This window comes from Rutidosis leptorrhynchoides, chromosome 1, assembly GCF_046630445.1.
Source record: "Rutidosis leptorrhynchoides isolate AG116_Rl617_1_P2 chromosome 1, CSIRO_AGI_Rlap_v1, whole genome shotgun sequence".
NCBI classification, from domain to species: domain Eukaryota; kingdom Viridiplantae; phylum Streptophyta; class Magnoliopsida; order Asterales; family Asteraceae; genus Rutidosis; species Rutidosis leptorrhynchoides.
In genome coordinates this window covers 667,412,940-667,430,226 of record NC_092333.1, presented here as the reverse complement: position 1 = coordinate 667,430,226, position 17,287 = coordinate 667,412,940, and the positions used below count along the sequence as shown (strand labels likewise).

Sequence of the window (17,287 nt, the reverse complement as noted above, 5' to 3'; positions counted from 1 at the left end):
ACATGTTCGTGCCTTAAACCTGAAAATCAAATCGAATCTTATATCACAAATCTGTGAAGCTCAACTGGAAGCTATTAAACTAACACTTATCGAAGGTGAAGGACCTATCGGTTTCGAGAACTAACTCCAAGTGAAAGCTAATGGTACACGGTACTTTGGCAATAGAATTTGGGTCCCTCGCTTCGGTAATCTCCGTGAACTAGTCTTGGATGAAGCACATAAGACTAGATACTGTATTCATCCCGGTTCCAGTAAGATGTATCACGATGTGAAGGAATTCTACTGGTGGCCTAACATGAAAGCCGACATTTCTACTCATGTTAGTAAGTGTCTCACTTGTTTGAAAGTTAAGGCTGAACATCAAAAGCCTTCTGGTCTGTTGACACAACCCGATATTCCACAGTGGAAGTGGGAATGTATCACTATGGACTTCGTTACTAATTTGCCTAAGACTTCAAACGGTAATGATACTATTTGGGTCATAGTTGATCGTCTTACTAAATCTGCACATTTCATACCGATCAAGGAAACTGACAAGATGGAGAAATTATCACAGCTTTACATTAAAGAAATTGTCTCACGTCATGGAGTTCCTATCTCGATTATTTCTGATCGCGACGATCGATTCGTTTCTAGATTCTGGAAAACTTTACAATCCGCTCTTGGAACTCAACTCGACATGAGTACAGCCTATCATCCGTAAACTGATGGTCAAAGTGAACGAACTATTTAAACCTTGGAAGATATGCTACGTGCTTGTGTAATCGATTTCGGCAAAGGTTGGAATAGACACTTGCCTTTGGTTAAATTTTCTTACAACAACAGTTATCACTCTATCATTAAAGCTGCACCTTTTGAAGCTTTGTATGGCCGGAAATGTAGATCCCCTTTGTGTTGGGACGAACTCGAGGACAGACATTTAACTGGTCCCGAAATTATTCACGAAACTACCGAAAAGATCGTTCAGATTAAGCAACTATCAGAAACTGCCCGTAGCCGACAAAAGAACTATGCCGATAGGAAGCGAAAGGATATAGAATTCCAAGTTGGAGATAAAGTCATGTTGAAAGTATCCCCTTGGAAAGGTGTTGTCCGCTTCGGTAAACGAAGTAAACTCAGTCCACGATATGTTGGACCTTTCACGATCACTCAAAGAGTCTGTCCTGTGGCGTACCGATTAGAAATACCAACTGGACTTAGCCAAGTACATGATGTGTTTCATGTCTCGAATCTTAAAAGGTGTCTTGCTGATAGCACACTTGTTATTCCTTTGGATGATATCCACATTGATGAGCAAATGCACTTCATTGAAGAACCTATACAAATCATGGAAGGAGAGGTCAAACAAACGCGTAAAAGCAACATACCTATCATTAAAGTCCGTTGGAATTCGCGTAGAGGCCCCGAATATACCTGGGAACGCAAAGACCACATGATACAGAAATATCCCCATCTCTTCTCAACTGCTAATGCAAACGAGGAATCTACTTAAAACTTCGGGACGAAGTTTCTAATAACGGGGAGGTACTATAACGACCCTCATTCTTCCATTCTATATTTTTCCAATATAAAATGCCCAACAATATAATTAAACTTAATGATTTAACTTTAATCAATAATTGTTAAGCGTTAAGAATTATAAAACATAATAATTAACTTTGTGTAATAAACGACAAGTTAATAAAAGATAAAAATAATGAGCTAATAAACTTTTGTGAACAAAATAAATAACCTTAAACCTTGTACACTTAAATAATTAAACTTGGACACTTAAGGAACCATTTAAGCTAATCTAAAGTACAAGGTTTAAAACGAAAAAGTTCCAAACCATCCCATGTATGCCCTAGCCGAATTTTTAAAGGGTAAAATTACCCTTTTGCCCTCCTAAATTCGGTCACCCCATCACTTAACCCTAACCCTAACTTTTCCTCCAAGTAAACCCTAATTCTAGAATGCTCCATGTGTGTGTATAAATAGGGACCTAGGCTAAAGCTTTCCATGCACCAAAACAAATCTCCTAATCCTCTCTCAAAGATAAATCTCTCTCTCTCTCTCCCTACCACCACCATCGAAATAATCACCATCATCTTCAAGGTTTTCAAGAGATCTTCAAGCTCGTTCTTTGTGATCTTCAAGGTGTTCTTGATTTTTGGAGTGCTTTGATCTTCATCTTCAAGTGTTTCTTCTTTTCTTTTGTTAATCATCTTCATATCTTTAAGGTATAACATAAACCCTAAACTTATTTACATAACCTTTGATCTATGTTTTCAATGCATATTCATGTTACAATCTTGTTAATTCAAACAAATAAACACATATACAATATATACACGTACACACATAGATATATATATATATATATATATATATATATATATATATATATATATATATATATATGTATATATATATATATATATATATATATACATGTAAAAAAATTAAATATGTATGTATATGTGAAGTCGACCGAAAAAAAAGGGGGATAAGAGTGTTTGATCTTTAGAAACTTAAAACCTAATAAAGATTATGTTAAGGTGGTTATAATTGGAAGGTATATACACATTACATATGTATCTACTAGTTTAAAAAAATATATAAATATATACATACATACATATACGGTTGTTATAAATAAAAAAAAAGAATTTTTGTTTGATCTTTAAACCCTAGAAGATTGTTAGAAGATTTGATAATGTTTAAAAAAGGTAACAAGATATATACATACTATAAATAAATACACCATGCATATATGTAAAAAAAATATAAATATATATATATATATATATATATATATATATATATATATATATATATATATATATATATATATATATATATATATATATATATATATATATATATATATGTATATGTATATGGCCGAATATATATAAAAAAATAAAAATATTATCTATATATACATATACAAGATGTATGTATATATATATATATATATATATATATATATATATATATATATATTAAATATTAAAACCCTAACTAAACCTAACCCTAATTAATAAACCCTAATACTACCTAAACCCTAAGACATTAATTAAAACTCTAATCGTTTATTTATTACTAAACCCTAATCATTAATTATTACTACTACTAAAACCCTAATACTACTTATACTACTATCTAACACTTATACACTTATATTATTACTAACACATATAATATACTACTACTTATATTATACGATTACCTTAGTCATTCACGATAGCGTGAAATTACTTGAACATCGGCGTTGCTTAAGGCCTAGGGTGATCCTTGGTACCACTATGGGACGCTTGTGGATTACGAATGCCAAACTTAGATTTTGGTCAAGAAATCCTGGGCCAACCGGTAACAATTGGTCATTCTAGTGACTCGGTGGCTTAGATGTTTGGGTATGGTCCACAATATCAACCCGACTATAGTAATCATACACCTAATTATCTTCACACTTAATAGGTGGTAGACTTATTAAGGACAACTCACTAGTGTTTACACTAACTTACTAAAAATGGAAACATTCTAAAAGTGGAAACTTGCTATGAATGAAAACTTAGTAAAACAAACTACACTTGCATACTTAAACTTAAACTTGGGCAAAAACATTTAACTACTCTTAAAATGTCATTAGGTTGACTTTTTGCTCACGTTCATCCAACTCTTCTATTTCAAGGAATAACAACTCTCTCTCCTACTTACTAAGGTGAATTCATAGCCCCACTTTTTATTGCTAGCAAATTTATTTAACTTATTTGGGGTGAGACACATGCTACTTTTACTATTTACAATTTAGACACAAGTACCAACCGTTAAACTATGCTATACCCGGCTATGTCCGACTAAGTCCCTACAGTGATATTTTTAATTGCTCGTTAAATGCATTCTTAATTATTGGGGGTAGGCCTATCGGGAGTAACGTCCCCGATACATTTGACCAAGTCATTGTATCACTTAATAATGAAATTAAACCGACAAGTATAGACACAACTTGTCATTGTGGCAAACTTTGAACGTTTAGTCTAAATATCACGAATTGACATAACTTTTTGATCCCTGCGAGATCAACTTTATAAACTAAATCTTGTGGTCTAAAACAAAGTCAAACATTTTTGTTAAACCTATGAACTTCACTCAACCTTTTTGGTTGACACTTTAGCATGTTTTGTCTCAGGTGCTGATTGATCAAGTTTACTTACTTACTGCTTATGTGATGCTACTTGGACTTAGGATCAAGAGATATAGCATTTATTATTCTTGCATTTGAAACAATTACTTTATTGTAATTTCCATTATTGTAACGACATTTCATTTTCCGCTGCGTACTCAATAAAGTTTGTTTTTATCATATAGTATTGTTCTCGTATTATAATATGTTGGTTTATTTGATATTAAGTCACATTTCACCCAGGCCCTAACTCGGGGTGTGATAATAAATGAAAACAACATTTGTTCTGAAAAAGAACAAGCAACGGCATGTTGCTTTATTCATCAACATATTGATGAATGCTTACAAAATAATTATGTGACTGTGGAAGATCCCCATGTTTTATGGGAAGGTCCCAAAAGCAGATTCAATAATCAAAGAGAAATTTTACTTCCAGCTGCTATGGATCAATGGAGAACATTAAGGTTCCAAGTCTTTAAGAAAGTAAATGAATACAACTCAGCTCTGTATAATACATGTTCACAACTTAAATTCTGTGGACATGAAATAAGTGATGCAGACATGATGGAGAAAACTTTCTCCACAATGAATGCTGCAAACATCACAGTACAAAGAAATTTGGGAATGCTAAAGTTCAAAACATATCCTGAACTTAATTCATCTCTCTTAGATGCAGAGCAAAATGATGAGCTATTAATGAAAAATCTGCAATCCCGTCCTACTGGTACACTTGCAATCCCTGAAGCAAATACTACAAATAATTATAAACAGGGACAAGGACGAGGGCAAGGTCGTGGTTATAATAACCATCACCATCATCATGCCAAAAGCCATAACTATGGTAGAAACCATCCTTATGGTAATGGTAATGGGCGTGGACGTGGTCGTGGTCGTGGCCGTGGTGGTCAAAGAAATAATAATCCACGAAAATATAAATATCAACCACAAAACAAGCCCACTAAACAAGATGTTGAAGAAAATTCTTCTAAAAATTCTGAAGAATCTTGTTACTGATGTGGTAGAATGGGCCACTGGGCTAATACTTGCCGAACATCTAAACATCATGTTAAGATGTATCAGGATTTGCTAAAAGATAAAGAAAAGGAATTAAACTTTGTGGATAACCTGGATCCAACAGTCACTGAGAAACCATCTGATTTATATGAAGATTTCTTGAATGTTTAAGTTATTGTGTGTCTTTCGAAAAATAAACGATTTAATACCGTCTGTCTTTGTCATTATTTTTGCTAAATGTTTTAGTACTATCTATTTGCGTGTAAAATATTGTGTAATATTAATGTACTCACTATTTATTTCTTATATATGAAGTTCAATATGAATTTTGCTGGAATACAACATCAATCAAGTGGTGGAGATCTCTGTATAGCAGACAGTGGAACTACACACACTATACTTAAATTCGAGAAATGTTTTATTGATCTAAAACCAACGGAAGGAACTATACATACAATATCAGGACCTGCTAACTTGATAAAAGGGATAGGAAAGGCAAATTTCATACTACCAAATGGTACAAAATTTTTAATAAATGATGCCTTATTTTCTCCCAAGTCAAGCAAAAATTTATTGAGTTTCTCCGATATATACCTTAATGGGTATGATTATCAGTCAGTGACAACAGAAAATGAGAAATATTTAAGTATCACTGACAAGAGTCATGTGGTTGAAAAACTGCCAAGACTTAGTTCTAGATTACATTATACACATATAAATGTACCAAAAACACATATGATAGTTAATGAAAAATATATTGATCCTGGTGTATTCAGTTTATGGCATAACAGATTAGGCCATCCAGGATCAACAATGATGAAAAGGATTATTGAGTGTACTCATGAACATCCACTAAAGGATAGAAAAATCCATCATGATACAACGGTTCCATGCACATCTTGCTCTCTTGGAAAATTGATAACTAGACCCTCACCACTTAAGGTTGAGAAAGAATCAACAATGTTTCTTGAAAGAATTCAAGGTGATATATGTGGACCAATTCATCCACCATGTGGACCATTTAGATATTTCATGGTTCTAATAGACGCATCTAGCAGATGGTCTCATGTTTGTCTGTTATCAAGCCGTAATGTGGCATTTCTTGATAATGCTGGTGAATTTACATCTCAAGCATTTAATAACTATTGCATGTCTATAGGAATTGTTGTTGAACATTCTGTTGCTCATGTGCATAAACAAAATGGTTTAACCGAGTCACTGATTAAACGTTTACAGTTAATCGCTAGACCATTGATAATGAGAACAAAACTCCCTGTATCTATATGGGGTCATGCAATTTTACATGCTGCTGCATTGATTCGCATCAGACCGAGTGCAAGTCATAAATATTCCCCCTACAACTTGCTTTTGGTCAAGAGCCAAATATTTCCCACCTTAGAACATTTGGTTGTGCAGTGTATGTTCCAATTGCACCACCACAACGTACAAAAATGGGTCCTCAAAGGAGGTTGGGAATATATGTTGGATATGAAACATCTTCAATCATAAGGTATATTGAACCTATGACAGGTGATGTTTTTACAGCACGTTTTGCTGATTGTCATTTTAATGAAACATTGTTTCCTAGATTAGGGGGAGAAATGAAAAATAAAGAAAATGATGTTTCATGGTGTGAGCCTCAATTAAAGTATCTTGATCCTCGCACAAAAGAATGCGAGACAGAAGTTCAAAAAATAATGCATATGCAAGAACTTGCAAATCAATTGCCTGATGCATTCACAGATACAAAAAGGGTGACTGAATCATATATATATCAGCAGTAAATACACCAGCTCGAATTGAAATTCCAAAAGCTGGCAATAACGTCACTCATGAATCTTTGCCACACCTGAAACGTGGGAGACCAATTGGTTCAAAGGATAAAAATCCTCGAAAAATAAAATCAGCTGATAATGAGGTAAAAGAAAGTGTTCAAGAAGAACCAAAAATCAGTACTCCTACTGCAGAGGAGATTGATGATGTCAATACAGAAATTGATATCAATTATGCACATTCAAAAATATTATGGAACCGAAATGAAATGAAAAATCTTGATGGGAAATTTTCATTTAATGTTGCATATGACATCATGAATAATGATGATGATCCAGAACCAACATCTATGATTGAATGTCAAAATAAACATGATTGGGCTCAATGGAAAAAAGCAATACGAGCTGAATTAGAATCACTCAATAAAAGAAAAGTTTTCAGATCTATCGTTCTCACTCCTAAAGATGTGAAACCTATAGGATACAGATGGATTTTTGTCCGAAAAAGAAATAAGAAAAATGAAGTTACAAGGTATAAAGATAGACTTGTAGCTCAAGGTTTTTCTCAATGACCGGGAATTGATTATGAAGAAACTTATTCCCCTGTTATGGATGCAATTACTTTTAGATTCTTAATCAGCTTGACAGTTTCTAAAAATTTTAAAATGCATCTCATGGATGTTGTTACTGCTTATCTATATGGATCACTTGATAGTGATATATATATAAAGATACCTGAAGGATTTAAGGTATCAGAAGCATCAAATGCAAAACCCAAAGAAATGTATTTGATTAAATTACAAAGATCTTTATATGGGTTAAAACAATCGAGATGTATGTGGTATAACCGATTAAGTGATTACTTGATAAGCAAAGGGTATACAAATAACATTACTTGCCCTTGTGTTTTCATTAAAAAAAACAACATCCGGATATGTGATCATAGCTGTTTATGTAGATGATCTTAACATCATAGGTACAAATAAAGAGATCCATGAAGCCATTCAATTTCTAAAGAAAGAATTTGAAATGAAAGATCTCGAAAAAACCAAGTATTGCCTTGGTTTACAAATTGAGCATATGCCTAATGGTTTACTTGTACATCAAACAACATATACTGAAAAAATTTTGAAACGTTTCAATATGGAAAAGGTAAAACCATTAAGTACTTCTATGGTTGTTAGATCACTCAATGTTGAAGCTGGTCCATTTCGTCCATGTGAAGAGCATGAAGATATTCTTGGACCAGAAGTACCATATCTTAGTGCAATTGGAGCTCTTATGTATCTTACAAATTGTACAAGACCTGATATTTCTTTTGCAGTTAATTTGTTGGCAAGGTTCAGCTCTGCTCCTACCAAAAGACACTGGAATGGGATCAAACACATATTTCGATACCTTCGAGGAACTACTGATTTAGGATTATTTTATTCTAACGAATCAAAACAAGATTTGGTGGGTTATGCAGATGCGGGTTATTTATCTGATCCACATAAAGCTAAATCTCAAACTGGATATGTATTCCTAAATGGAGGTACTGCAATATCATGGCGTTCTCAAAAACAAACACTTGTTGCAACATCATCAAATCATGCCGAAGTGATTGCATTACATGAAGCTACTCGGGAATGTTTTTGGTTGAGATCAATGACGCAACTCATTACTGATTCTTGTGGACTAGAACGCGATAAAAGTCCAACAACTATCTATGAAGATAATGCAGCTTGCATAGCACAGATGAAAGAAGGGTATATCAAAAGTGACCGAACAAAACACATACCTCCTAGATTCTTCTCATACACTCAAAATCTCATTAAGGACAACCAGATTGAAATGAGATATGTTCAATCCAGCAAATACTCTGCTGATCTTTTCACGAAAGCACTTTCAACTGCTATTTTCAGAACACACGTTCATAACATTGGCATGAGACATGTTCAAAAGATGTAACAGCTGAAGCGATGTCTACTTGAGGGGGAGTCAACTCCATGCTGCACTCTTTTTCCCTTAGCTAAAGTTTTTTCCCACTGGGTTTTCTATAGCAAGGTTTTTAATGAGGCAGTAACTTACAGTTGATCTTCAACAAACAAAATTGCTATCCAAGGGGGAGTGTTATAATATATATATATATATATATATATATATATATATATATATATATATATATATATATATATATATATATATATATATATATATAAATGGATAGTCAATTATTGATACACAAAAGTAATATTATTGTATTACCTAAACTTGTGATATTTTTGCTATAAATAGCCATGAATGCAAGCATTAAACTTGCACCATTTCTCACACTTACAAAGTGTTTCTTTCTTTCTCTTCATTATCATCTTTGTTCTTACACTTCATTATTAGTATTCTTAATCAAGAATCAAACCACTAAATGTAGTTATAAACTACTAAATTTTAACAGTATTTCATAATATGAAAAACGGCACGTGACTGAACATCTAGACTATGTACAAGAACCTAAAACATAGTGTTAATTGTTTATGAGAGGGCATTTTTTACAACTCGTCCCGCGCATAAGATAACCTTGGACCAGCCCTGTTTCACATTATTGCAACAACAAGTGGTGTTAACGGAGAGTTTTTCACATGTATGACTTACATATGACAATGAGTTTGATCCTCGTACAATAGTCGGTCACTTATATTAAATTTTTTACAAATACGGCAAAGAAGAAATTTTTTTTTTTTTTTTTTTTTTTTTGAAAATTGAAGTGTCATTCCACGGCCACAAAGTGACCAACAAATTAAAGCAAGTACACTAGTGTATTTGGAAAGCAACTTTAGTAGTATCAATTTCTCATCTAAAGTACAACCGTCCATATATGGTACCATACCCAATGGAGAGATGCCACAATGTTTCAAAAGAGCCCTAAATTAATAATATATAACACATATATTTAAACATGCATGCATCATGGTGTTTTCTCTCCATGTATTTTGTGGACATGATGATTGGCCATTAAAATGGCATGGCATGGTGATCACCCATTCTATAAGTTTCATGTGTATTTATGTAATTATGATGATGCTCTTCTAGAACTATCTTAGTGGACCTCATCCATCCCCACCATAAATAAATTACATATTATTATTTTTTAAAAGAATAAATTACATATTATTACATCCACAAATCAATTTTTTTGAAAGGCAAGTAACTTTTTATTATAAAAAGAACTAGTACACGAGAAAAAGACTAGTAAGAAGCTAGATACAACACGAAACAATACATAACTGCACGATTAGAAAGCGCACACACATATGCTAAAAGTTATCTTTAAAATATATATACACAAAGAATGCTATATATATAAAAAATTTATATAGTATTAATGGAATGACCCATAATGCCATAACTAAAGATATACAATATGGTTAATCAAATCTTCTTCGTCTCACAATATAGTGGAGAGAGATACACGTTACATATAATTACTATTACTATAGCTTAGCATATTAATAAAATAAAAAATAAATAAAACCAAAATTAAACAGGTGGCAAACAACAAAGAAAGCCTCGAGTATGTAGTAGTAGAAATATATGGTAGTAATTAATTGCTAGTTGCATGAGGACCATAAGGACTCTCCCATCATGCCCATATTAGTTTGGTCAACCACCATGTCCATGCCAAAAAGGGACCTGGTTGGTGTTTGTGAAGGGTGGTGTCGAGATGGCAGTGAGCCGTTTTCTGGTGACTGGTTGACAGGACTAGACGAGTACTGACGCATTCGCATATGAACCACCTCGGCTTGTGAAACCGCCAATTGTGCTTGTAGTACATCTATTTGTTGTTGTAAGGATGATATTGCACCTACACAACCATAAACCGGATCCCTGATCCTAGCGTTTGCCTCGTAAACCATTGAACGCACTGCGTCGCCTCTATGATGTTCCGACAATTCCTACATTTATTTTGAAACAAATATTGTTGATTAATCTTATTATTTAAGATCAAATCATTAAGTTGTTCAAATGTAAACTAGATAAGGATACACATAATAACTTAGCGGCTTCGAGAAATATCTTCACATTTTGTTGTGCAAAATCTTGACCTACGAATTATTGTTTAGGATTTTACTACTACAAAAGAAGACAACTTTGTCCATCGTCATGATTACCTAACACTTGCAACTAACATGAAATTGGTTTTGTTGGACTTTTAATAGTGTGAAATAAAGAAAAAAAAAGGTGTAACAGTTTTATCTATTATCTATCTAGAATAAAGTCAAAATGAAAGACTATATAGTGGTGGGTTTTTTTCTTTTTGTTGCGGAAAGCGTTTTAGGATGGTTTAGATTGATAAAAAGAGAACGATGGAAGAAATAAAGTCTAAAGAGATGATGGAAAACAGTAAAGGGAGACAATTAAGTTGTCTAACATAACTTGAAATTACAAAAGCCAAATATTCCATTAGATATAGAATAACATGCCATATTTTGAAGTTCGTGCAATGTTGTAGGTACTTCATAACCCTTCTTTTGAGTCTAAATTTAACCATGGCCCCACATCCATTTTAACCGTAAATAACCGAATTTCACTTTAAAAAGCTCCTCCTTATCGGTCACGACAGTTTTTTTTAAATAGCAATTGAGCAAATATGCAAACACATTATTTTTTTTTATTCACGTCGTGACTCGAACTCACAACCTTGAAGTTCATGATTCCTTTTAATACCGCTACATCATAAGCTCTTTTGTCAACAATTAGTTATGTAAATGTTTATAACGGATCAGGTTGAGTTGATGAAATCGTTCATAAGTTTACAATGAAAAATAAGCTAAATTAACTTTTAGTGTATTAGATTTATGGATTATTAATGATTCTTCTTAGTGTCAAATTGTGTCACATAATATCAAACTTTATAGCATAACAATGTTTACTAGGATCAAATAGTTAAGTAGGTACTAATTAGAATGAAAATATATATATTTTCATATATATTTATATTATATACAGTTAAATTTATAATATATAAAATAAAATAAACCAAGAAACAAAACCGAAGTCTAGGCTAAGAAGTTGGAATAGACATGAAGGATTTGGTGCAACATTCAAATCCAAAAGATGGTGACATATTTCACGTACTATTTACTTAGTGTTTGTATTAAAAAAATAATTAAATAATTGCAGTAGGACAAGAGATGGGAATTGAACCAGGTGTAGGTTCAGGGACCATGCTCAGTCCCATAATTAAACCCGGTTTGGTGCATCTACTTACTTTTACGTGTTCATAACCAAACTATTTTCTAATTTTTTTCATTTAAGGGTGTGTTTGGACGAAACTAGTCGAAGCTGGAGCTTTCCGGAGAGCTTATCATAAGCTCTACTTTAATCAAGAAGTTACTTCTAAAAACTTATTTTTCTAGAGCTTCTTTTTTACATAAGCTCTACTTTTGGTTGCATGCTAAACAGAGCTTATGACTTGTAACTTATTAAAATCATAAGTTTAAGCTTATAAGCTCTCATAAGCTCCTATAAACTCGTCGCCAAACACACCCTAAATTTAATTAAGTGGGATCGTCTTCTTTGATTTCGATTATTAGTCCCTGTTTTGCCTAGGTTGATTTTGTACTCGTTGATCTCATATTCATTTTATGTTATTAAGTATTTTCGAAAGAAAAGAAAACAACAACAACAACAATACCCAATTTCACTAAAGTGGAGTATGGGGAGGTTAGATGTAGGCAGTCCTTTCCTCTACCCTAAAGTAAAAAGGAAGTCATTCTTCTACCCAGGATACCTATCGGTCCCCGGGTAGAGGAAGTCGTCCCTCCCCATTCTGTAGAGCAGAAAGGTTGCTTCCTAGGGACCTCCGACCAGAAAGAACCATGAAATCCGATATGTGAAGTAAAAATATAAAAGTTGGCAAAATAGAAGCTTTACCATGAATAATGTATACTCCAATACGATATATATAGGTAAATAAAGCATATAACAATATTGAGTAATATAACATATAAGTAAAATATGTGAGTGTCAAATATGCAAGTATAACAAGTCATGTAAGTACAATAAGTATACGTAAACATGTTGGTAAGAATCATGGAGGTATAATATGCAGTATAAAATAGATGGTATACTATGTAGGCATAGACAAATAAGTATGCTATGTTAGCATAAAAACATGTGATATGTAAGTACGTATAAATTAATTGATATATAATGTAATACAAACATGTAACCATATACTGCCATATACTGCAATAAAGCATATGAATATGATACAAAAATGTCATAAAAAAGAAAATGTCAAACTAGAAAAGAAAAGAAAAATATTTAAATTTAATTAAAGTGGCCCAAGTCATAAAAACAAAAATGTCAAACTAGACGTCGGAGCAGTTTTTCTCTTGTCCCACTACAAATTCAAATGTCTTTGTTATATTTTAATGACTTGTTTTATACGAATACTAAACATTTAACTACTTTTATTAGTATATAATACCAGAAACTCGTGATCATTGAAATTACTTCATGTATTTCTAAGTGGCTGGTCCGGTAAAAAATAGATTAGTAAGTATATGTTTCTTTCTGAAAAAGGTTGATAATTGTGACATATTCCACAATATTTATTTTTTAAGAATTTAATTTTCTAACTTCGCCACTGATTAGATATGTGACACGACAGTGGTGATATGATGCATGACACGAAATTAGTCATTTTGTTAATGTAGAAAGGTGTGACAACTAACCTGTAGCATCTTATTAACATTGCTAGCACCAAACACCTTATGAACACTTGCGAATTTGTGAGGCTCATCGGCGGGGAAGTGAGGAGCGAAAACGCAATCTTGAGAGCATCTTCGTCGCAAAAGTCTACAAGCCGCACACGGTGACGTTGCCCCTTGTTTTTTCCCGACACCACCCCTGCTAGTACTGTCTTTCATTGAGACTGCATGCAATATATATTCTTTCTACTAAAAATAAAGCAAAATGAAGAATTGAAAAAGGAGTCATAGAAGAATGGTGATGGTAATACTATATAGACAAATCTTGATAGCACAAGATCTCTAATGGGCCCAGCACCTAAAGGAATTTTGGATTTTACTACAAATTAGCCCACTCCATTGTGGTAGCTTGTCCCATTAATTAATTATGTTTTAGAGTAAACTATTGAAATGACCCGTGAAATTACGGGTTTGTTTAAACGAAAAAATTTAATAACATGTTTTAGGTATTAAGTGAATGTAAATGCTAAAGTCATTTATTTTTATGACCCGTTCAACTAATAAACTTGTCGTTGTTTTTACAAATATATAGAGACGTGTATTTTCGCATACATATGTAACGTAATTAATTTTGTAACAATAATCCATATTTGAATATTAATAATATAATAATTATTACTAATAATTATTATATTAAAAGTAAATAATAGTAATAAAGTTCGCTCAAAGTTGAGTATTTATATTTTTAATAATAATAATAATTATTATTAGTAATAATAAATTCCTTTTAAATTCTTTTAGAAAATTAAAATTACAATTTAGGAGAGATTGGTATTTCCCTTTATAAAAGATTTCGTATTATTTTTTTAATTAAATTAATATATAATTATGACATCATCATTATAAAAATTAAAGGATAATTAGCTTAATGATGACATCATCATTCTAGAGCTTTATATGACTATATAGATTATATTGACAGGGCTTTTATTTTATAAGAATTTACACCGGTTATTCATATCTTTTAAAAATTTTACTGATAATCTCTGACATTTTTAAAAGTGTACGACAATGATCCCTACCTTTAGCGTTCGACAGAAACACCATTCTAAGTCTAAAAATATGCAAAGCATGTGAGGGTAATTAATAGTTTTACGATTTTTTTTTTCTTTCTAAAACATCATCATTTCTTTTCGATTTTTCATTCTACCTTCAGTTTAATTTCGATTCGGGTTCACAAATAATTCAAGGGAATCAAAACCGAACTAATGAACATCTTTTGTTGATTGATTTATTAATTGAAGATAATTTTTTGGAAAGAAAGAAAGAAATGGTGTTAGTACTTACAATCACATGTTTTGCACATGGTTAGTTTTAACTTGTTTAACCTGACTTCGCACTACATACAAATCGACGAGATTAGGACACGAAAAATGACGCTGACAATGCTACATCGACTGAATGTCGACTGAACCAATACACATAGAAGGTGCTGTAATATGCATTAATTACCTTTTAGATATGAAGACATGACTGTGCCATTAAGTACTAGCTGTATTCTCGTCTGCATCTATTCAACTGCCAAGGAGTTTCTAATTTTGTTGACACCAAACGGATTGGGGGTTTTTTCGTTAATCAACTGAAGATGTTATTTATTTAAGCTATTGTTATGCTCTTAGGGTTAAAGTTGTAACATCCCGCATTTTTCCGTTAAATTATTTTAACGCCCGTCTTTTGATTTTAAATAATGTCCTTCGTAACTAGATTCGTATCCTCCGTTAGCTAACATTCTTAATAATTTCGTTATTGGACTATAATGTCTCCCGTACTCTCGTGTAATTCAAAATAACTCGTTCGGTTAATTCCCGCACCCGACTACAAACTTGAGGGACCAATGTTGCCAAATCACCAAAATCTTAACTTGGTCAAATGGTCAACATTCACCACACACCTCTCATTTCTCTCTTCCTCATACTTACACTTTTCTCTCAACTTTCCAATCCTTAATTCATCATCTAAATTCGATCTAGGAAGCAAACATCAAAACAAATTACATTTTCGTGATCATCTCTTCATCCTCTTCGATTTGGTACCAATTTCACTACTTGGGGTAAGGTTTCTAAAAACACTAGATTTCTCTAAATTCATGTTTTTGACTTGAAATGGTGTTAGTTAGTGTCTATGGCTCGTATCTAGCATGAATACATGATTTACTTGCTCGATTTGTTGTTTTGGGTAACTAGTATGAACATTTGAAATGGGTGTGATTAATCTTTGATTTTGGATGAGTTAATGTGAAGCGACCCGTCCTAATCCATCCGGACGAAGTCCATATCGATTATAAACGATTCACAACAGATCGCGAGGTACTTGACCTCTATATGATACATTTTACAAACATTGCATTCGTTTTTGAAAAGACAATCTTTCATTACATCGAACGTTGACGACATGCATACCATTTCATAATATATCTAACTATAATTGATTTAATAATAATCTTGATGAATTCAACGACTCGAATGCAACGTATTTTGAAATATGTCATGAATGACTCCAAGCAATATCTTTAAGATGAGCAAATGCACAGCGGAAGATTTCTTTCATACCTGAGAATAAACATGCTTTAAAGTGTCAATCAAAAGGTTGGTGAGTTCATTAGTTTATCATAAACAATCATTTCATAATTTTAATAGACCACAAGATTTCATATTTCCAATTCTCATAAAAAAACGTCCCATGCATAGAGACAAAAATATCATTCATACGGATTGAACACCTGGTAACCGACATTAACAAGATGCATATAAGAATATCCCCTATCATTCCGGAAAATCCATCGGACATGATAAAACGAATTCGAAGTACTAAAGCATCCGGTACTTTGAATGGGGTTTGTTAGGCCCAATAGATCTATCTTTAGGATTCGCGTCAATTAATAGATCGGTTTACTAATTCTTAGGCTACCAAGCAAAAAGGGGCATATTCGGCTTCAATCATTCAACCATATAATGTAGTTTCGATTACTTGTGTCTATTTCGTAAAACATTTACAAAAGCAGCGCATGTATTCTCAGTCCCAAAAATATATATTGCAAAAGCATTTAAAAAGGGAGTAATGAAACTCACCTAATGTATTTTGTAGTAAAAATACATATGACTATATTGAACAACAGTAGGGTTGACCGCGAATTCACGAACCTATATCAAGTATATATATTAACACGTATAATGAACATATAATGGTATTCCACTCGGTTTATATTTATTAATCATATGTATATTACTTATTTAAGATAGTCATGTATTTATTATTTCAAATGCTATATATATATATATATATATATATATATATATATATATATATATATATATATATATATATATATATATATATATGTTGTTTTTATTTATTAAAATAGTAAATTATATATACTTATGATATATGTAATAAACTATATTTCCTTATAATATTATCTTTTATTTGTTAGAATAATAATTATGATAATACTAAAATAATGATAATAATACTAATATTGATATTAATATTAATAATTTTTATAATAATAATAATAATAATAATAATAATAATAATAATAATAGTGATAAAAATAATAATAATGTCTCTAAAAATAATACAAT

The 17,287-nt window shown here is 32.2% G+C and overlaps 1 protein-coding gene across 1 annotated transcript; it reads right to left on the bottom strand.

The window, feature by feature from the left end:
* Nucleotides 1-10,359: 10,359 nt before the first annotated feature.
* LOC139885901 (LOB domain-containing protein 4-like) lies at nucleotides 10,360-13,877 on the bottom strand. Its single transcript, XM_071869656.1, has 2 exons — nucleotides 13,671-13,877; nucleotides 10,360-10,883 (listed from the first exon to the last, which is right to left on the bottom strand). Exons 1-2 carry the CDS (start codon nucleotides 13,863-13,865, stop codon nucleotides 10,539-10,541), a joined length of 540 nt encoding a protein of 179 aa, XP_071725757.1. The 5' UTR covers nucleotides 13,866-13,877; the 3' UTR covers nucleotides 10,360-10,538.
* Between the last annotated feature and the right edge of the window lie 3,410 nt (nucleotides 13,878-17,287).

What these genes read in the sequence shown, in the direction of transcription:
- LOC139885901 (XM_071869656.1), bottom strand. Translation starts at nt 13,865, where the DNA reads ATGAAAGACAGTACTAGCAGGGGTGGTGTCGGGAAAAAACAAGGGGCA. An exon ending in ATGTTAATAAGATGCTACAG is followed by an intron (nt 10,884 to 13,670) that starts GTTAGTTGTCAC and finishes AAATAAATGTAG; the next exon opens with GAATTGTCGGAACATCATAG.